This window comes from Rutilus rutilus (genome assembly GCF_951802725.1).
Source record: "Rutilus rutilus genome assembly, chromosome: 6".
Taxonomy (NCBI): domain Eukaryota; kingdom Metazoa; phylum Chordata; class Actinopteri; order Cypriniformes; family Leuciscidae; genus Rutilus; species Rutilus rutilus.
The window spans coordinates 41,470,586-41,493,896 of record NC_140214.1 but is presented as its reverse complement, the minus strand read 5'-3'; the positions used below and the strand labels follow the sequence as shown (position 1 = coordinate 41,493,896).

General features: G+C 41.1%; 1 protein-coding gene across 1 annotated transcript; it reads right to left on the bottom strand.

Moving 5' to 3' along the window:
- Positions 1-4,007: 4,007 nt before the first annotated feature.
- LOC311292181 (uncharacterized protein) lies at positions 4,008-6,932 on the bottom strand. Its single transcript, XM_084411765.1, has 5 exons — positions 6,314-6,932; positions 5,186-5,314; positions 4,899-5,043; positions 4,541-4,655; positions 4,008-4,403 (listed from the first exon to the last, which is right to left on the bottom strand). Exons 1-5 carry the CDS (start codon positions 6,387-6,389, stop codon positions 4,266-4,268), a joined length of 603 nt encoding a protein of 200 aa, XP_084267891.1. The 5' UTR covers positions 6,390-6,932; the 3' UTR covers positions 4,008-4,265.
- Positions 6,933-23,311: the final 16,379 nt, after the last annotated feature.

Sequence of the window (23,311 nt, the reverse complement as noted above, 5' to 3'; positions counted from 1 at the left end):
CCCATAAATCCTCATGAACTCGTTACATCATAAGAAGAATGGCGTCTACGCTAATATTAGTCTCTCTGTTTATCCCGAGGTTTATCGCAGTCCGCCGGATCCAGGCCGTATCCAGATCCGATGAAGGACCTGCGCCTGGACATGATGACAACGCAGTCCTGTAGTCCCAACCAGTCTCTCCGTTTCCTGAAGTGAGGTGGACCCCGGCCGTATCCAGATCAGGTGGTGGACCTGCACCTGCACCCATCCATGACGCATCCCTGAAGTGCCAGCCTCATCAGCCCTGTGAAGGCCTCATCGACACGACCAATCTGACTTCGGACCTGTAATGCTGCCTGGATCATAATCACACACTGTTCGCTTGTTGGCCAGAGGAGAACTGAGCGACTGAGTCTGGGTTCTCCCAAGGTTTTTTTCTCCATTCTGTCACTGATGGAGTTTTGGTTCTTTGCCACTGTTGCCTTAGTTGCTTAGTTGGGGACATTTAATATTCAACAGTATTGTATATTGATCTGCCTTGCTTAAGGTGGACGATGACGCAATTTTCTTCTAGAAACAAACTTTGTTGTATTATTTTCATGTTATCACTGTGAAGCTGCTTTGATACAATCTGTATAGTAAAAAGCGCTATATAAATAAAGGTGACTTGACTTGAAGTTTGCGCAGAGAGAGCTTAAGGGTTTTCTGTTAGAGCGGTGTCGTGTTAGCGGCCCCTAAGTTAATAACTAATGATCGTTGCGACGGAAGTGAATCAATCAAAACTAACTTTATCTGGACAATAACTTTATTCTAGAGCTGCTGTAAAGCCAGAACAATCTCTGTCACTGTAATCTCCTATTATCACTGTAAAGCTGCTTGAATAATCTACATTGTTAAAAGCACTATATAAATGAAGATGACTTGACTTGACATCTGACAACCGCTCACCGACCACATCTACCTGAGGAACCCTCTACTGTAGAATCCACCCGGTAACATGACATGGCACTTCTTATTTCTTTTGTCTTCCAGACTGAGGAAGATAATGTTTCGAGAGTCGAAAAAGGCGAGGGATTGATGGCTGACATATGAAGACTCGGGCAGCTGAGGACAAGCGCATGCTTTACCAGGAGAACCGTAGCCGAACGCCTCCATCACACACACAGATCAGCCTGCTCAAAGCTGCTCTCATCCAACGTCTCCAACGAGCCACAGTGATGTCTCAAATACAATATGTTTTATATAATGTAGGTTTCCACTTAATGAAGCCCTAGCGTGACACTTTGTCCACTCCCTTCGTCCGAATCCACATCCACCACATCCACATCACTCGTGAAAAAAATTTATCCGTTTACTCAGTTATGTTCTTCTTCGCGCGAAAATGACGTCGATCGAAACACCACGCCTATCAAGTAAAGGTACTGTTGGCAGTGGAAACGCTAGCCAGATCATGGTTAACAGACCCGAACCGTACCGTACCGCTCCACTCAGTGGAAACGAGGCATTAGGCTTTTTAATTGACAATAACTTGTTATAATCTGCGTCTACTAGCAAAAACTAACCCATTTTTATCGAATAAAGATTTCGAAAGAGTAATCCATACCTTTATTTTATCCATAGACAGTAGATTTTATCACGGCTGCCCCGTGTCCATCTATATTGCACCAAATCCGACACTGCACTCCCGAGTGAAGTCGATTGGATGAACGGTTCTCGAAATAATCAAAATGCAAACGGACATACAGACACATAGCCTAGAGAATATTGCCTTTATTGGAGAGAAGAATATGTTCAGCACCCTCTCTCCGAAGCTTCGAGTAGTCGATGTTCATTACTACCAAAGCTTCGAAGCTCAAAAATGGTATTCGGACCAGCCCTATGTAATACCATCAGATAAAATAAATACTCTCAAAGAGCTAACAAAAGATTCAAAATAGATGACGAGATAACATGCATTTCGTTGTTAGCCATAGAGGGGATGTAAAATTAACAGAATAGAATAGATTAGATTAGAATAGAAACTGTTTTTTCCCTATAGATATTCTGTATTACTTACATGATATTAATTAGCATCATCAGTCACAACAAATTCAGTCATACTGTAAAATGTACTACAATAACTAGCATTTGCACGGCAGCTTCTCACATGGGACATGCGTAATTGCTCAAGATACCAAGCGGAAACAGTCTCAGATCACTCTGCACATCTGTGGTTGGGACTTGCTTTGTAAGCAATGTAATATCGGCATTACTGGCTTTCCTGTCCTCGTTTTCCGTGGTTGCCGTCCCCATTTTGGAGCCTGTATCTGATTTGTGATTCTACGATACACGTGCAGATCTTATCACTTATCTCATCAAATACTGTATATAAGGCCCTGCACTGCCATAGCAAACATCTCTGTCTGAAATGCGCTTCATAATGTCTCTGGTCAGCATCACTCTCATCAGCAGCATTCTTCTGAGCCTGTTTCCTCATGCACACTCCTGGATACAAATGAGGTCTTACCTCATGATTTATTGCATTGCTGTGGATTCAGCTGATATTTCTGATGCCTTTAAATGGGGACTATGTAAGAAACGGACGTATGTGGGTTTATGACTATGACTGTAAGAATCATAGCATCTTTATGTCACGTCAGATGGGCCGCTGAACTATGCCTGCTGTGTGAAATACACTCGAAATCCTCTGCCCTTCGGTGTGATCAAGGGCTTCATCGAGCAGAGCTCCCGCGAGGTGTGTGTCGCATAGATGCCATCATGTGAGTCACTGTGATCTGATCTCAGAGATGAGTCAGGGTTCACCCACTTACCCACACAATGTGGTTACACCAAAATAGGTGTTCATTTAACCATACATTTAAATATGAGGGCACACAGCCGATACAAAAAACACAGGACATACAGTCTGGTACACTGAAAAATCTGTGACTTTTGTTAATAATAATAATAATAAAATATTTTAAAGATGTTAAAAGTGGGTGTTATTATAACGTGAAAGATTTTTCACTAACACTCACTGCAATTATTTGATTAAAAATTAGTTGAAAAAACCAGCAATGTTCTGAAATATTATTACAATATTAAATAAATAGGTTTCTGTAATGGCAAATCAGATTTTACAGCATCATTACTCCAGTCTTCAGTGTGATCCTTCAGAACTCATTCTAATATGCTGATTTGATGTATTGAAGACTGCTTAATATTTTTGTTAAATGTAAAGTTCAAAAGTGAAATAAAAACATTGTAGTACATAAATGTCTTACTATCACTTCTGATCAATGTAATGTGGTAGTGTATATACTGTATGATTGAGATTCAGCATTATTTCTTGGTCACTAATTTTATACAATACAAATAATTAGTAAAATAAGGTATGACGTTCTTGCTTCCGTTCAAGCAAGATGCTCTTTGAGTCTTTCTCAAATCATGCTGGAGATCAAGTTTTACATGCGGCTCAGGTGCTGCTGCCGTCAACACAATGCGCTTCGAGTATCAAGAAAAGTGCTATATAATGTAACAAATTATTATTATTTTACGTTTTTAAATCAACTTTTCACTCTAAGTTGATTTATTTGAAAAATAATTATGATTAAAATCTGTGAATAAACATTAAATGTACTATTTAATACACCATTGTTCAAAAGTTCATTTAGATTTAATAGTTTTTGAAAGTCTCTTAATCACACCAAATCTGCATTTGTTATAAAAAAACTCAGTAATAATGTGAAAAATGATCCATTTAAAATGAAGCCATTACTCCAGTCTTCAGTGCCACATGATCCTTCACACATCATTATGCAAATGTGGTGCTCAAGATGTTTTCTTATCATTAGGAACGTTGAAAACTAAAGTTGTGCTGCTTATACAGTTTTGTGGAAATCATGATACATTCAGTATATTTTGATAAAGTTACACATATTTTGTAACATTGTAAAATGTCTTTACTGTCAAGTTTTAATCACTTAAATGAACTCTAGCTGAATAAAAACTATTTCTTTCTTCACCAAGAACAACAAGAAGGTGTGTGTGTGAGCGTTGAGGATCAGTGGGTGAAAGCAGCGCTGGCACGTCTGAGGTAAGGAGTGTGTGACATTTAAAACAAGTCACCTCATATTTGTGGCAAATGTACCATTGCATCATTCAAGGTAACATATTATGCGATCACTGAGCAGTAAATAGTGTCACAGACTCTTATTGATTTGATATTTAATGATTTTTTGGCTCTCTCTAAAAAAGAGTTAACAGAACACAGATGACAGCCATTACTTTACAAAACAATCATTAGTCTAGAACAAACCAAAGCACATCTGTGTAAAGGTGTCAGCTTGTGATATCTCATAGCACAATCTCATAATCTCATCTCTGTCCTCCTCAAACCAAGTAGACGTGGGCACAGGTGACGCAAATTCCATATTGTTCATCAGCTAAAAGAGAGAGAGACAACGAGTGAAAATTAGGCTATATGAAACAAACATCTGCTAAAGACTTCTTGATGAAGACAAACGGACATAGATGTTAAAGAATTCTGCAAAAACTCATAATTCAAGGTATTATTTATAACCTGAAGATACTCCTCAAAGTTGATGGCGCCATAATGATGAACGTCTACAGAGTCAAACATCGCTCTGCGCTGCTCAGGAGAAGAGTCATGCTGAAAGAAGTCAAGCATCTCAATGCTGTCCCAGAGTTCATGTTGGGACCGTAAACGGGGGAAAAAACAACAAGAGATTGTGAGAGATTATTAATACTTATTTTATTCAAATAATCTGATCTATTATTGACTTGTGTGGAGTGGAATCTTGTGATGTCAGAGAGTGCTGCCACCTAGAGCTGAAATAGTGTTTGTTACAATTAAAAAGATATCTGTCTGGGTTTAGCTTTGCAAAATGCATGGGTACTGAAAGTAAGTGTTCACTTACAGGGCACTACTGAAGTGGAGAAGATACCCATATTCCTCGGCAAAATGCTCAAAATGAAATCTAAGGTTGGAGATGTCTTCAGAAGTCCACTGGGGGTATTTCTCCTTCAACTTCTCAACCACTTCATTCCAGCGGCGTCTATTCTCTGAAAAACATGTGAATCATCGACATTATGCCTGTACCTATGGACACTGACAGGGGATTCAGACATTGGCTGCAAAACAGAAAGTGTTAGGCAAACTTCTAAATGTCTCATGTTTCAGAAATTGTGATAGGCCAACTTATACCATTGAACCTCTCCTCCTCCAGTTTGGAGCGATCATTCTGCCGCTCCATTCTTGCACAGTCGGCCACATTCGCTGCATGACACTCTGCAAAAATATTGTCTTCATCTCCTTCTTCTTTGTCTTCTTCAGCTGCAATACACAGATCGAAAACATCAACGTTACTACAAGTCATGAAATGCCATAGGCTATTCCTCCGGGCTGCAGTATCCTGCCCAAAACAGCAAAACCACACAAGTCACCCAGCTTAAACAAAGGGATAGTTCACCAAAAATAAAAATGATCCCATGATATACTCGCCCTCAAGCCATCCTAGTGTATGACTTTCCTACATAGGTGTGTAGCCGATGACTTTCCTAGGAAGGCTTGAGGGCGAGTAAATCATGGGTTAATGTTTATTTTTGGTGAACTAACATTATCCATTTAAATAATGTGCCATCCTACCTAGCTTGATTTAGCAAGTCAGTTTAAATCAAATAAACAAAATAAATATCTGTTACTCATTTCCTCAACAGTTCTGCTCTAGCTTTACACTAAACTGCTGCAGGCTAACGTTAACTGGCTAACCTTATACCATGGTCTGGGTGAATACTCGATTCTGATTGGCTGCAGGGTGTCCATTAAAAAGTGATAGAGGACACCTAGTAAATAAACCGTCAGGCGTAACCATGGAAACCAAGTTATTGTTTGTAAAAACTTTAGATTTCGATTGTAAAATTAATTAAAATATAAACTAATGTTTTAAAAATGTGTTATTTGGCAAGTGACCATGGTGTTAATGCCCTTCGAGGTGTCCATTGTCAGGTATTAACATAGACAGTATATAAACGGGTATTAATGGACTTCGGCGGAGGCAACCGTCCTCCGCGACCGTTAATACCTGACAATGGACACCTCGTCGGGCATTAACCCTTACTTTAACTGACAACTGTAACGTTGTCTGTTGAGATTAGCTATAGTCAATTTCATGTAATTTAACGTACAAATAAGAACAACACGTTGGGAAAACCTGCCAGCTTAAAATAATGAATAAACATACGAAATCTTTACAACACTTGACGGAAAAAAGTGACAACCAGCCCTGGTCTCCTCAATAGGATTTTGAACTCAACTGTTAATTCAGTCACTGACCTTCTTTGAGCTGAGACTCGGTAAGAGCAAATATGTAGGGCGGTCGAGCCAAAGGAATGGAAAAAAATGAGCCCATTTTCAGTAGTAATAGTAAATTCAAACTCAGCGCGGTGTTTCGTGACTGAATGATTCAGCGTTTTGAACGAATCGTTTGAATGAACGACTCAATGATTCATTTATTAAGACGGTCTCTTGCTGACACCTATTGGCGGTTTAGATTCATGTTTACAAGTGTCATTGATTTAATTTATTTTTTGTATTTTTTTATTTACATTTGTTTAAAAAAATCAATCTCATAACATTATTATATTTATTACAGTTCTAATTTTGCAGTGTAAATTATTTAATTTGATTGATAACAGCCCTTATTATTACAAATGTGACATAAAAAGATGATGCATATATTTAATAAGGTTTTAAAAATTGGCCTTTATAAAGGTAAATAACGGGCAGTATGTTAAAGCTGATAGAACGCTGGTGAGAATATTGCTTTAGAATAAATTATATGTACTTATGACAGCCACCATTTAAATGTTTATATGTAAAAAAAAAAAAAAAAAGAGTAGAAACATTATTATGTCATTAAAAATGTATTATAACGTTATTATAAAAACTTCCTTATGTGTAATTTAAATGCATATATATATATATATATTTAACCTTTGATATTATAATGATGTGCCTATGGGGTTCCTTATAGTTCACAGCATGAGTTGAGAGAGATGTTTCTTTGGAGAAATGTGCTGTGCTGTTCCTGATAGGCCCTGAGTTCATCAATATTGGATCACATTGGGAAATGTGTGGCAATGCCCAGCCCCAGTGTCAATACATGCTCGTTTTTTACTTGGCGCAAATGTTTTCCCCTTTCCTTTCTCTCCAGAATGCTTCATTTCCGCTGCACACTGTCTCATGAGGGACGATCGATGCCCAGACCCCTCCACTTCCTGAACATGTCACCTGTCTCAGCACTGGTCTGAGCACACTACTCTGAAACATTATTTGTGGCGTACCGTAGAGTATTCATGAGTATTAATATTTCCCTGTTAAACAGGGTGGCGTAGTCGTGCATATCTAGAGGTAGTCATTGAGCCCCTCCCCTTGAGCGGCCCCCCCGCTACACATGCAACATCCCAGTTCGAAATATCCCCCTATTAGCCTACTTCAATTGAAGTCGGAGGGGCCGACTAGCATGTAAGCTAAAGGCTAGTTGTCTCCAACTGAAATCATTAGCTTAGCTTGGCCCAAGTACTCCTGTGATTTGGCCAAGCTAAGCTAATGATGTCAGTTGTTACAATGGAGGTTATTGCACACATAAGAAAGATTATGGTATGTACTGTATCCAACAACTTTTTCAGCAATTTTGCTGGGCAACTTCTCAACCGATTGATTTAGTTCTGATTGGGTGTTCATGATCATTTTTGTGGTATGACATAGGTTACACATGAGGGTTTGTGTGCGTATTGTTCTGTGTGTGTGTGTGTGTGTGAGAGAGTGAGCAAGTGAATGTGTGCCTGTTTTAATGAACATGTATAAAAAAGACATAACTAGATAGTCCTTAATTGTTTGCCACTCCATACTTAGTTTGACATCTGACTTCTTCAAAACCACAGGGTCAACAGGGAAGAGAAAGCGGAAGTCAGGCATGTTTTGCATTTGTCAGTTTTTTTTATGATATTGATATTTGTAATAAGTGCTATGATGAGCAAGACCGTTTTTTAATTGTTTGCCTTTTTTGAGTGGATATATGTCTGTTTTTTCTATCCCACAGAGGCAGGAATGGATAAAAGCAACAACAACAACAAAAAAGTAAGTGTAAATGACTTAATACATTTGCATTCAGACTTGATATTTGATCACTTTGATGTGAATGCTTGACCTGAATATGTTAATGATGTTGTTGTGTTCCTAATCTGTGTTTTGATGCCTTCAGATTGCTCCTACCACACAGGTGTTTATCCAATTAGGAGTGCTCTGAAAGAAAGAGTGAGAAAGGTAAGACATGCATAACAGAACACCATACTACTCTTTATTTGTTCTATTTATGTCAAATTAAAGTCAAGATGTTAAGTTAAAATACCTGTCAATCACAGAAGTAAAGCTGGCAAATAGTCAAATAATGTAAATATAGTATACAGTATATACTACAGTCTCTTGACTAAAATACTTAAAATATCATGGTAAACCATGAAACAGGAAACATGGCGGCTGTTACCAAAGCCTGATGCAAAAAATATGTAAGCATGTATTGTTGTTCCTGTCATAGAGCCAAACAGAATTGCTGATTGACTGGGAGCCTTGTGCAGCATGGTATGTGTTCTAGTATATGACAAATACAGAAATAAGATTGCTCTGACTCTCTATTTCACTCTCACTCTCACACACGTTTTGAAGTCAATCGCTTTTACCTAGACCTGTTTTGAAGAATGTGCAAATGTGTTTAAAGTTAACATTCCCAATCGAATCATTGAAATATCACATGTAACGTAATTAATGTCTCCCTTCTGTTTTCAGTGGGAAACAGTGGACTCCTACTTGGGAGCCCAAGGAGTCATTTGTTTAAGTTAATTCATTTTGTAATATATGTTGTTTTATTTTTTTTATTGTACATTGCATATTAAATAAAGTTTTTTTATAGTAATTTTGTGATATTTCTATACAAAGTAAAGTGTTGTTTACAAGCCCTGTGTTGAAGATGGTAGATGTTCAACATTTCCTGCCATTTCAGAACTGGATAATTCAAGAATGCCTAACTCCATACAGAAACATGTTCTTCTTTTGATATGTGGTTTATCAAGAGGTTAGTCAATTATTCAACCCAGCAAAATGCGCACACAAATGGAAGCAGGACTCTGTACATGCTGTAAGTCAGATGCAGGTTATTGTACTTTTTTTTTTTTTTTTTTTTTTTATCCCTCACGAATGACAGTGTTAATAATTTAAAATGAATGTGCAATATCCATAATGGTCATCACAAACACATGTTTCCATATGTAATATGCATGGCAGTTTCCAACATTCATACAATAGAAGGTGATGTAGTGTGATTATTTACAATATTTGTTCATTTAGGATTGGTTTGGGGGGTTGTGTGTGTGTGTGTGTGTGTGTGTGTGTGTGTGTGATTGATTTAGCTGAAACTTGTTATTCTTGGTGGTTTAAATGACCTTACATCTGTCCCCTTTACTGATGTTTTACCAGTCACTGCTCCTGATAGGCTGATGTGGTCCCACTGCATTATTTGGTTGCAGTTCCATCAGTGGTCCCTGGTAAGGTAGATAAGTAAGTGTTGTACTGTTTTGGACATCCTCAATTTTTTACTTTACCAACTTCTGTACACCCACTGGAAAATGTCAGCTGAGCATTACATATTTGTCCCCCCCTACCAGAAGCAAGCTGAAGAAGCCGGTCTTTGTCGTGCCCCACTTCCCTGTAGTAGTCCCACTCCACTGTTTGGTCGTTGATCCTTGGTAAGTACATTTTTCACTTTCATTTCACAGCCACACAATATGCCTGTGAATGACTTTAGTAATTTAGTAAGTAAGGGATAATGTGCAGAACGCCAGTCATTATATTGAAAATAACTCCCTACAAGGCGAACAGGTCTTGCTTCATCCTGAAGGGACTTATTTCCCAATAATGACCGGCATTTGGGGCATAAATCTATGTTTTTCCAATTAGATTTTTAGGCTCTCCTGTTATATTGTGGTGGTGAGACTGTAGAAGGACCCAAAAAGAAGACCCAAGACGATGAGAATGTTCCAGTGGATAATGGTGGTGGTGGTGGTGGTGGTGCTGCTGCTGCTTTTACCTCATGCCGCTTTTACCACACGGCTGTCCAATCAAACAGCCTGTTAAGCCTAAACACAATCCCCACCCCCCTCACACACTCCTTTTTCCCACCTTTCATCTGCTTGCATCCCTGTAGTTTCCATTAAATGTATATTAAATAAAGATTTTTTTGTCACTTTCATACATATATGCATAGAGAAGACAATATTTGTGATACTTTTGTCACTTTCATATAGACCAGTGGTTCTCAACCTCTCCTGCAGGGACCCCCTGACAGGCCATGTTTCTGTTTTAACCCTGAAATGGCACACCTGATTCAATTAATGAGTAGTTATTAGAGTAGGAGGAGTAGGACTTAGTCAATTAATCAATTAGTCAACTACTCATTAAGCCTTTAATTATTTGAATCAGGTGTGCCATTTCAGGGTTAAAACAGAAACATGGCCTGTCAGGGGATCCCTGCAGGAGAGGTTGAGAACCACTGATATAGACGATAACATTCAACAAAGTAAAAATTAATTAAAAGAAGCAAACAATGTCTGTCAATGAAATCAGTATGCATTACATTAATAAACATGGAATAGTTTTTTAATTTAGTATGTTAACAGTGTTTTATTGTTAAAGGTAGTTGTGCAGTTTGTGATCTGAGTTGATTTGGTGGGTGTTGATGTTTACAGTCAAATAGAGTTTGCCCACTACTCCGGGTGTGCCCCCAATGTGTGGAGTTGCCCCCATTTCATGCTTGAACCCCTAATAAGAATGGAAGCTTTTTGCCATTTATAGCGCCACCTTTGGTCCGATCTGCATGAAACTTGGCATGCTTCTTTACCATGTTATGACACATATGCTCATCAATTTTGGTGAAGTTCTGAGTTTTCATTTGGGATTTATAGGCTTTTTAGTGTATTTTGCCACGCCCCTTTTCTAAATGACCCTGTTACAGCCACCCAAATGCAAAAGTTCAACTTTTCTTCGATAATTATTGATCAAGAGAGTCCAGAGAATTGTCCTAGACTGGTCTGGTTCCGATCGGGCGAAAAACCAGGGACTAGTTCGCAAAAGTAGGTTTTGGACAAAATGCGACATAGCAGAAAATTTCTCCTGCCTAAATCGAATTTGGACTTTTGGTTGCTGTAGCGCCACCTATGGGCCAATCGGGGTCATACTCTGATAGGTTGTCCCAAAAATTGAGGCCTACCATCTGGCCAGGTTTCACGTCTCTAGGCTTTACGGTTTGGCCTGCACGATGCGTTTTACGAATCCTTACAATTACAATAGGGATTCAGCATTTCATGCTTGAACCCCTAATCATTATAAACCATATCTTAAGTAATTAGCATAACACATTTCAGAAAGATCTGACCCAGTGTTTCAAGGATTCAAGCCCTTTTGAATGTGCCATTTTTTATACCTTTGGTGGGCTCTACTGAGATAACCTGGGGTCCAGGGGCAGTAACATTTCCTCAGATGCTTCCTTCTATCTGGTTAAATAACATATGTCATTTTATTGCCACACACACCAGGCATATCATATGCAGAGATACAGTACAATTTCATGAGCATGTCATGAACAATAATCACGACCTTAAAACATAAAGATGTGTGCAATTTTGGGAAAATAAATTCAGATGTAGGCCTATATGTTTTGCTAAAATATATCCAGTTTCATATGATATAGCTGACCTGCTTTGGCAAGTCAAGGGCCCAGACATCCTCGGATCATAAGACAGCATGTGGGCAGTAATTTTCGGGAAAGACCAGTTCCTAAATAATTCTCCAACCATTGACAGAACATTTACAGGCTATAGGCTTTTAGAAAAATATATGGTTTTGGTGGTTGAATCAGCTGTCCCTCATTGGTAAATAGGCCAAAATGTACCACCTGTAAAGTTGGTTCCTCAATCTACAATATGGGGCTATGTAAACTGTAACCCATATGCTAAAAGCCTGTGCATGTCAATTCATATGAATTAAGACATGCTCTATCTTCCTGCTTACTTCGGTGCATCATACTGCACACATAGCCCCATATTCTATATTGATGAACTAACTGTCCAATGCATCAATCGCATCCATGCTCTCATCACCTCCAGACTGGACTACTGCAACAGTACTCTCTATGGTCTTAAAAAGCACTATACAAATCAAATGTATTATTAGTATTTAATGCCTGTAGTGCTGCTCTGTATTAGCATATACATTTGATGTATGTTTTATGCACATTTAATCCACAAGAAATCTTCTAAAACTACCGTTCAGAGAGCATATTTTTGACATGTGTTGGTCAACAAAAGTTCTGAAATCATACACAAACCACTAAAACGTCCATATTTTGATTGATTATGATACACAGAGGTGTGCTCTGGTGAAATAAACCTAATTATGCTTATCTTAGGTGCTGTGGGAATTTTGACGCACAAGACATCTTCAAAAACTACTGTTCAGAGAGCTGACATATATGTTGTTTAAGAAATGTTTTGAAAACATACACAAACCATTAAAACATCCATATTTTGATTGATTATAGGTTGAAAAGAGGTGTGCTTTGCTGAGATAAATCCAATTTCACTGACCTTACCTGCCGTGGCAAGCTTGATGCACCGGATATACTTATAAACTACAATTCAGACACCCATATTGGCCAGACAGGCCTAGGTAAGTGTTACACCCATTAATTCATGAAATGTCAGCATGTGGCACATATTTTGATACAGGGAATGATAAACTTGTTAGTCAAATTTTAGACCTCCAGCTGCTTGTGTGTTGTCAGGAGGCGGAGCATAAGATTGGAAAGATTTTGATTTCTAGAAGGCACTATAGAGTCAGTGAATGTGTAAGGCAGGGCTCCAGACTAACTTTTTTCACCTCCGTCCTGGAACCGTCCTGAAAAACGATTTGAATCGTCCTAAAGTGAATGTCAACCGTCCCAAAATAAACATGTTGTTTCTGTACTTTGTTATTATCATCTATAGTTGTTAGCTGTTAGTCACATAATAAAAACACCATTAAAATGTTTATGATATATATATTATTATATTTATTTAGCTCCATTCAAAGTAGTTATCTGTAAACAGGTAAAAAACAGATTTAATAAAAAATAACAGGAGTTAAATGCTTTTTTTGTATTCATGCAGAACAAATCATTTTTTTTCCTTTTTCTTTTTTTACATATACGAAAATTAAGATAAAAATACATACAGCTCAAAACGTTTTTGAGTTGGTTGGATTAAAAAAATAACAAATAAATACTGGTGACTAGCCAACATATCATCTCAAAAATATCATCATTCTTTATTCTTTCAAGCAGCAGACATACTTATTTGTATGAATTAAATATAATGAATCATTATTAAAGCTATTAACGAGCAGTGAATGCTTTTCTCTTTTTCTTTTGTTGCTTGATCAATATTAAGGACACAGACCGCATTAGGTTTATTACCCACTGTCACTTTAAGACATCGGATCATGTCCATGACATGCGGATCCCCAATTGCACTGATGCACATCCGATACACTCACAACTGTTTAAGACATAACCAACATAGTTTACGTGAATACTCTCCAAAACGGACATTTCGACATAATGTGTGCATTTGTCCATTCATACACGAAAGAGAGCTCAATTCAGTACTCGCGCGCTGTATAGGTGTCTATATCCGCACTCAGGTAAAAAACCTGGGTGTTGTTGTCGACTCAGAGTTCACTAGTTCACACTTACAAATAAGTTAGATAGAATAAATGCGTATTTGGCGTGCTGTCCGAGGAGAGGGCTCCGGGCTCGGTATTCGGCCCGAACCCAGAGTACTCCCCCCGTATTCCTGGCTGTAAAGATTAAGCCAAGAGTGAGGAGTCGGGGTGGTGGAGGGATGCTGAAAAACTGTCAAGGAATATTAGGTGAGTTGACAGTGTGGATATATATATACTTCTAGTCATGCTGATTAGGGTAGACATAATTGTTTGATGACGAGTAGATTGGATTGCTTATTTGAACGTGCTCCTCCCGAACTTTGTTTATAAAACATCATTTAAAATTTGACAAGCAAATAAACTCTGTTGTCAGAGGCAGTTTCTTCCAGCTTAGAGGCTTACGGAAATTGAAATCTATTTTATCTTTTGGTGATCTAGAGACAGTAATTCATGCCTTCATCTCAACAAGGCTGGATTATTGTAACACCTTGTATGCTGGTATCAACCAGTTTTCATTAATGCGTTTGCAACTGGTACAGAATGCTGCAGCCCGCTTCTTAATGGGGAAGGGAAAGTTTGAGCATATCACCCCTATTCTATTGCACTTACATTGGCTACCGGTCAAATACAGAATTGAGTACAAGGTTTTGACTTTTGTATTTAAAGCCTTGCATGGTCTTGCTCCAGTTTATATATCAGACCTTATTTGTCCGTACTCTCCTCGAAGATCTCTTAGATCATCATCTGAGAGATTATTAACTATCCCGCACTCTCGCTTGAAATCTAAAGGTGATAGAGCGTTCTCCGTTCTTGGTCCTAGACTGTGGAATTCGTTACCTCAATCTGTCAGGTTGTCTTCTTCTTTATATGTATTCAAGTCAGCACTGAAAACGCATCTTTTCTCTCAGGCCTATTCATAATTGTGGATATGTAGCCTTAGTGAGTTATATTTTTTATTATGTAATTTGTACGACTTTTGTTTTTATTGTGTTTTTATTGTGTTTCTGTGAAGCACCTTGGTCAGCAGAAATGCTGTTTTAAGGTGCTATATAAATAAAAGTGACCTTGACCTTGACCTTGACCTATGTGCATGGCGGCACGCTTCGGGTCGGGTGTGTGCGCACAGAAAACCGTACCGAATAGAGCTCTTTTTTTTTGCGTCGTCACTCTTATTCAGATCTATATCTGTCTGCTCTACTCAATCTCCCAGACGTTTACATTTTTTAACGTTTTATGAGACATGCAGCGCATGTCAACCCGTGTGCCGCTGGGTAGATCAGCACGTTACAGTACAAATGTGCGCATCTACCACAAACGCAGGACATCAGTTCTGACTGGATCGCTTCCCAAATCGTCACTATCTAACATTTTTGTCTAGTTTTTATTCGTTGACGAAAATGTCAATAGATTTTCGTCATGGTTTTTGTCATTCAAAACTAGTTTTTATTTAGTTATCGTCTCGTTTTTGTCTGTGAAAATAAGCCATGTGATGTACCGCGAAACAAGTCTCCAGGTGAGTAGCCGGCCAGTGATAGTAACTATAGTAATGTTACCGGCCTCAGACCTAGGGGAATCTGGGCAGGTACAAAACCACAGGCTGGATAGCACTGTGGGTTGGAAAGAAGTGGAGATACAAAAATTATGTCTTTCTCAAGCGCTGGATGTTTATTTCTGAGCTCTTTTGGATCAAATATCTCAATAATACTATGAGATCATAAACCGTACTTCAGCCATTACGTGGACCATATAATATAGAAATGGTCTATAATACTGAATACAATAAACAAACCAATATGAAAAGCATTGGTATATATCAGATAAAATACAAAACCCATTAATAACATATTGTGAAATAGATACCAGTCTTACTGTAACGTTATAATATATCAAATATACATCAACAAATGACACTATATATTATATCTTGAAACAATTGCTTTAGCACATTCAAATATGTAGACATTACACCATACACTTTAAACACCAATGTTTACTTGACACTACTGTTTACAGTCAGTACAAAAAGACGAGAGAACGGAACCTTCACTAACGGTGACAGTTCAACTAGCTCGCCAGCTAAAGCGGCAAGCCAATACATACAGTATAAACACAGCATAATAACCTTTCTACACGGAACATGACAACATACATCACCTAAACAACCGTACTGGTTATATACTCTTTCGATAACTTTTGACAGAGATTGGAAAGGTTTAAAAAATACCTGTGGGTTGGAAAGAAGTGGAGATACAAAAATTATGTCTTTCTCAAGCGCTGGATGTTTATTTCTGAGCGCTTGAGCTACCGTCTCCACGGCAACCCAACTGAAACAGTGTAACGGCTTTTTTTTAAAAAGTAACAAAACAGAAGAAGGTTTTTTTCAATTAAACTAATATATGTGGTAATTTTCTCTACCCATTACACTCTCCCCTACTTTAAGAGATGTCTCCCGACATCCAGTACTAAACTGAACTACCGGCTACAGTGGTACTCTCAAACTATCGGTCAGGACCTCAGGTAAGTATGGTCTTCAGGAGTCATCAGTCTGAACAGGAAGTAAGCCTGCAGTATGTCAATCACAGATAAGTAGTATGAAGGTAAGATTGTATGTCGATATCAATGTCTTTCATGTCCTGGTCCATGTCAATTCTACTGTATGTCCATACAGCAGGGGGAGGATAGTAGCATCTCTCATGAAACACTGGGTAGGCCAGCATGGATGAAGGGGTACAGTACATGGCATTAGTTCCCATTCTCCAGGGCTGGTAGGAAGGTTCTCCTGGCTGGTCATACATGAAGATGTTTCTGGATTTGACTGGTCGAGTGGACCTCCGCAGTTGCTGATCTACCTCTCTTACTGGCTGAGGAACAGGCACAGCATCTATCTCAGGATCCTGAGGGCTTTCACTCTCCATAGCATCATCCCTGTGTTGATCTGGTCCTTCCACAGCAGGGGACGGATCTACCCCTCTTGGTACCGGCATTGGCTCTGCTGTCACCAAAGGGTCAGATGGTCCTGGCTGCCATACATTCTCAGACTCAGGTGCACGACTCAACGGTTGATATTCGGGAGCCCCAGCCCTTAGCTCACTGTGTAGCTCGGGTTGATGTGGATGGTATCTGACAGCCCTCCTCTCATACACAGGCAAGGGTCTAAGGTTGTAGGGGCACTCCCCCTCATCATCTGAGGTGCCGACATCAGACTTAGTTGCTTCTCTGGTTGGCATATGACGTCTCTGTCCTTGGGACTTTCGCTCCACACCAGTGTCACGTTCCTCATGGTTGACTGGCAAGTCACTGACAGGCAAGAGGAGGTTGCGGTGGAGCACCCGGAGAGTCTGGTCACCTGTTTCAGCTTGGATTCGATATACAGGTCCATCTCCCAGCCTCTCTATGACACGGTGGATCTTCTGTTCCCAGTAAGATCGAAGTTTGCCTGGGCCACCTCTCTCCGACAGGTTCTTGACAAGCACACGATCACCTGGTTGCAGCAAGGCTCCTCTGGCACCTCGGTCGTAGTGCCTTTTCCCTTTCTCAGAAGACTTCTTGCTGTTCTCAGAGGCAATCCGGTATGCATCCTGCATCCGGGAAGCCCAGGTCTGTGCATACTCCTGCCGTGTCTGTACCAGCCGATCTGGGTCGAGATTGAATATAAGGTCAATGGGCAGCTGTGGATGTCTTCCAAAGAGGAGGAAGAATGGTGAGTAGCCTGTAGACTCATGCTTCGTGCAGTTGTAGGCATGTACTATGCTGGGGAGATGGTCTTTCCACTCTGCCTTTTTTTCCTCATGGAGTGTTCTGAGCATCTGGAGGAGTGTCCTGTTCAGGCGTTCAACAGGATTCCCCTGCGGATGGTAAGGAGTAGTTCGGGAGTGAGATATTCCTGCCAGCTGCTGAAGTCTCTGGAACAGGGTGTTCTCGAATTCCCGACCCTGGTCATGGTGGAGCTTTTGAGGGTACCCGAAGCGTGGAATGAAGTCGTAGAAGATCTTTTCGGCCGCTGTTTTGCCAGACTTGTTTCGAGTTGCGTAGGCCTGAGCAAAACGGGTGAAGTGATCCACTACCACAAGGATGTACTCGTAGCCTCCTTTACTGGGATCAAGGTGAAGGTAATCAACAGAGAGTAGTTCAAAAGGTGCGCTAGTTGTGATTGAGCCCATTGGTGCTTTCTCATGGACAGCAGGTCGTTTTTGTTTGATGCATGGGCATTGGCGGATGACATAGTCTTCGATGTCGCGCTGCATAAAAGGCCAGTAGAACCGTTGCCTTGCGAGGTGGGTGACTTTATCAGCACCAACGTGTCCCATGTCATCGTGCAGGTGTTTGAGCACGGTTGACTTGAGTGCTTTGGGGAGGACCAGTTGTTGATTTTGTCCTGCATGCCTGTACAGAATACCATTATCCAGTTTGAGCCTGTTCCACTCATGTATAAGTCGTCGTGTTCCTGGTTGTATTGGACTCCAGTCTTTGTCTCTCGGATTCCATCCGCTCCCTTTCAACCGAATCACCTCGGAAATGGGCTCATCTCCTTTCTGGGCGGCTCTGATGTCTTCTGGGGTGAACATGGGCGCACTCATCGGGGGAGAGTTGTCATCAAAGGCGGAGATCTGAAGGGCGGCAGCCCAGGACACATCCTCATCTCTCTGAGCTTTATTCCCCTGCCAGATGGCAGATACAACCTCAGGTGGCATTGTCTCGGTGTACTCCTTCAGGTTGTCTTGGAGTTTCACTGGAAACCTGGACAGGGTATCTGCATCCACATTCACCTTGCCTGGCCTGTACTTGATGTTGAAGTGGAAGTCGGCTAATTCACCAACCCAGCGATGTCCAACAGCGTTCAGCTTGGCCGTGCTCAGGACGTAGGTGAGGGGATTGTTATCTGTATATACAGTGAATGTTGTTGCGTAATACAGATAATCACGGAATTTATCGCATATGGCCCACTTCAGAGCGAGAAACTCAAGCTTACTGGAATGGAGGTGGTAATTCTTTTCAGCAGGCGTGAGTGACCTGGACCCATAAGCAATAACCCGGAGTTTGCTGTTCTGTTCCTGGTAGAGCACCGCCCCCAACCCTTCATTGGATGCATCAGTGTGTAGGATGAATGGCAAATCGAAGTCGGGGTAGGCCAAGATGGGGGGTTTGATCAGCATGTCCACAAGGCGGGACACAACAGCACTGTGTTCGGGGGACCACTGAACTGGTGTCCGGGATGGTAACTGACCACTGCTCTGGCCTTTTTGGGTGGACTTGGCTGCAACTGGGCTTTTGTTGGACAAGGCAGGATGTTCTTGAAGCTTAAACAGTGGTCGGGCTATTCTGGAAAAGTCCTGGATGAAAGAGCGATAGTAACCCAGGAAACCTAGTAGAGCTCTGACCTCTCCAACGTTCTTTGGCTTTCTCTCCTTCATCTGCAACACAGCTTCTAGGTCTTTGGGATCTACCTGAACACCCTCACTTGTGACCAGGCGTCCAACATATCTCACTTGGCGTTTGAACAGCTCACATTTTTTCGGGCGCAGCTTCACACCATGCTCCCTTAAGCGACACAGAACTTGTCTTAAGTCCTCAACATGGCCCTGGAAAGTCTTGGAAAAGCAGAGCACATCATCCAGGTAAGGAGAACAGCATTCATCTCTTAGACCAGCCAGCACACCCTCCATGCAGCGTTGGAATGCTGCCGGAGCGTTGGTGAGGCCAAATGGGAGGCGTACCCACTCGTAAAACCCCCAGGGTGTGCTAAAAGCTGTCAGGTGCCGGCAGCTCTCTTCAACAAAGCCCTGGTGGTAAGCACTGCCCTGGTCAAGTATGGAAAACCATGAGTTGCCTCCTAAATTGTCAAGCAAGTCCTGGATGCGTGGAAGGGGGTGGCGGTCCTGGATGGTTTTGCTGTTCAGCCCCCGGAAGTCAATACAGAGACGTAGGCTCATGTCTTTTTTTCTCACACAGACCACAGGAGAAGAGTATGATGAGGTGGATTTTCTGATCCAACCACGGTCAAGCAAGTTCTGAACATAGTCTTTTACCTCTTGATACAAGGGCTTTGGGATGGAATTGTAAGACTTTTGGACAGGTGTTTCATCTGTAAGGTTGACTCTAAGTTGGAGGTCAGGAATACAACCAATGTCAGCATCGTCTTTGGCGAACACCTCAGACTGCTCAAACAACATTTCCTTAACTAATCTCTGTTCATCCTCAGCTAGATGTGATACGTCAACAGGAGGGTGCCACTTGTCTTTAGCTTTAGATCTGATCTGTCTGTCCTGTTCTTTGTTCATGTAAGCCGTTGGATCTGTACTTAGTTGAGCTGCAAAGGTTTGGACAACGTCATTCGGCATGTGCTCAAGACTCGGGACCGGTTTAATGTCAGCCACTTCCTCAAGAGTGCCGAGAGTGATTCTTTGGGTCAAATAAATGGCATGTCGGGTTGCATTTTGGATAGGAATTTTAATGCATTTTGAGGGCCCACAGGGAATGTCAACTAATGCAGGGAACAGTTCTAGGCCCTCAGGGCAGGTGTTTTCTATAAGAGGCTGGAACAGTACGGTACAATTCCCTGGCAACCCCCTAACCTGGCACCTGACTTCATAGACTCTACCAGCAGGTATAGTGACACCTTTCTTGCCTGTGTGTACAGTACACAGGGCTGTCTCGTCAGTGGTGGTTATCCGAAGGGCAGAGACCAAAGCCTCCACTGTGTTCTCAGGGACACTTAAAGCGTCGGTCAGAATAGCAGTCACATTCACAGTGTTGTCATGCTCTTTGATGATCTCAGCTATGACGTTACTCCCTAACAGGGGGCAGTGGCAAGTCTGACTGACCAGTAGGGGCACTCCAATTGTCACCGACCCATGGCGCTCACTACAAATTTGCAGGTCAACCTCTGCCCATCCATCAAGGGGAACTTGTGTACCATTTGCTGCTGATACTTCAAGAGGCTGATCGGCAAAGAGGGATTGAAGTGGTTGGATTTTGACATGGGGTGCTGCTCTGTCTATCCAGGTTTTGCTGACCATCGTCACCTGAGCCCCTGAGTCTAAAAGCATTTCAATTGGTACACCATTGATGTTGCAAGAGACGGTACAACGTTTTCCTATAAGCTGGGCGATGCGTTTTTTTGGACCTGCTTGGCATGGTATGGGTAGCGGTTTGATCTTAACAATGGGCTGAATGCTGTTCACAGTCACTGGCTGCCCTGCTCCAGCGACTTCCTCCCGTTTCCCGACGCCTTCCTCTGTAAACAGCCAATAGCTCGGTGTCCTGCCTGGCCACAGACAAAACAATGGGACAGCTCATGGTTCCGCTCACTACGCAGTCGTGGCATCTACCCTTTTTGTCAGCTGACAGTGTCCGTGGAAGATTAACATATGTGCTAGGGCGACCAGACTGTACACGTTCTGCAGACTTGTCAACAAGTGTCATGTGTCTTGTCAGTGAGGACACTTGGGCAGTCAGCTCTCTGATAGCGTCACGGTTAGCCTGTAATTCAGCGTCAACTGAACTCGGTTTGGTTGTATCAGTCTGTCCGTCATGGTCATATCGGGCACTGTTTACAGTCACCGGTCTATACTTAGCTACAGCACCCAGGCGTTTTAACCTCCCCTCTTCCTCAGTCATGGACTTGGTCATCTGTTCTAACAGAAAGTCATCGCTAGCCTGCATGTCAGAAAGGAAGGGTTTGATGTCATGTCTAACATAAGTGTTTCTCTCATTTAGACCTTGGTAGAGTGTGTGTAGAAAAGTACCCTGTACAAGCCTTCTGTCATAACTGAACTCTACACCAGGTTGCTGTGACTCAAAAATGACTCTCTGCTTTAACCCCATAAGCCTGTAGAGAAACTGCTGTGGACTCTCTCTGTCATGCTGTCTAGCATTACTGAGCTCTTGAAAGAGTTCGGTTACACTTTTATCCCTGATGTGAGAACGGAGAAACCTTTTTAACCCCTTCACTGTTAGATCATCATGGTTAGTGAGCATTTCCCTGAATGTACCTGGCTTAGTTATCTTAAGTACAGCTCTAATAGTTTCAGCCTCGCTAAACCCCTCTTGTAAAGCAGCATCAATCTGCTTACAAAGACCATTAAAGGATATGTCAGAACCCATGTCAGATACCTGACCACCATGTATTTTACACTCTCTACGTGGAAGCAGAGCAGTTACTGTAGTCATCGTGACGTCTCACCGGTGACTGTTGCTCTCTGGATGACGCTCAACCTAGCAGCCTTCCCTGAAGCTTGAACCCCTGGTCTCACCGTCGCAATGACTGCTCACCTCGCTTTTGACTCAACGGATCCCGCGGACGAGCCCCCAATTGTTACCGGCCTCAGACCTAGGGGAATCTGGGCAGGTACAAAACCACAGGCTGGATAGCACTGTGGGTTGGAAAGAAGTGGAGATACAAAAATTATGTCTTTCTCAAGCGCTGGATGTTTATTTCTGAGCTCTTTTGGATCAAATATCTCAATAATACTATGAGATCATAAACCGTACTTCAGCCATTACGTGGACCATATAATATAGAAATGGTCTATAATACTGAATACAATAAACAAACCAATATGAAAAGCATTGGTATATATCAGATAAAATACAAAACCCATTAATAACATATTGTGAAATAGATACCAGTCTTACTGTAACGTTATAATATATCAAATATACATCAACAAATGACACTATATATTATATCTTGAAACAATTGCTTTAGCACATTCAAATATGTAGACATTACACCATACACTTTAAACACCAATGTTTACTTGACACTACTGTTTACAGTCAGTACAAAAAGACGAGAGAACGGAACCTTCACTAACGGTGACAGTTCAACTAGCTCGCCAGCTAAAGCGGCAAGCCAATACATACAGTATAAACACAGCATAATAACCTTTCTACACGGAACATGACAACATACATCACCTAAACAACCGTACTGGTTATATACTCTTTCGATAACTTTTGACAGAGATTGGAAAGGTTTAAAAAATACCTGTGGGTTGGAAAGAAGTGGAGATACAAAAATTATGTCTTTCTCAAGCGCTGGATGTTTATTTCTGAGCGCTTGAGCTACCGTCTCCACGGCAACCCAACTGAAACAGTGTAACGGCTTTTTTTTAAAAAGTAACAAAACAGAAGAAGGTTTTTTTCAATTAAACTAATATATGTGGTAATTTTCTCTACCCATTACAGTAACAGCATGAGAAGACGCGCTCCGTTGTAGTCAGCGCTTGGTCAGTTAGTATTTACATTTTCTAAGTAAGATTACCCTAATAGTAATAAATGAACACACATACAAAAATGTCTTTTGTCCTGTAGGCGTCCTGGAGAATATTTCTGTTCGTCCTAAACACATTTTCTGTCGTCCCCAGGACGATAGGACGCCGTTAGTCTCGAGCCCTGGTGTAAGGTGTGATTTTACTTAGCTCATATATAAACCTTACAAACAGGTTCCTTACAAAAATGGAACAACAGTGTAACCCTGACCAGGCTTCATTTTTGCCCAGGCAACATGAAATGGGAGAC

Coding starts and splice junctions, on each gene's coding strand:
- LOC311292181 (XM_084411765.1), bottom strand. CDS start 6,389: ATGGGCTCATTTTTTTCCATTCCTTTGGCTCGACCGCCCTACATATTT. Junction 4,656..4,898: donor CTCCACTTCAGTAGTGCCCT/GTAAGTGAACAC, acceptor ACTCTGGGACAG/CATTGAGATGCTTGACTTCT. Junction 4,404..4,540: donor ACTTTGAGGAGTATCTTCAG/GTTATAAATAAT, acceptor TCTCTCTTTTAG/CTGATGAACAATATGGAATT.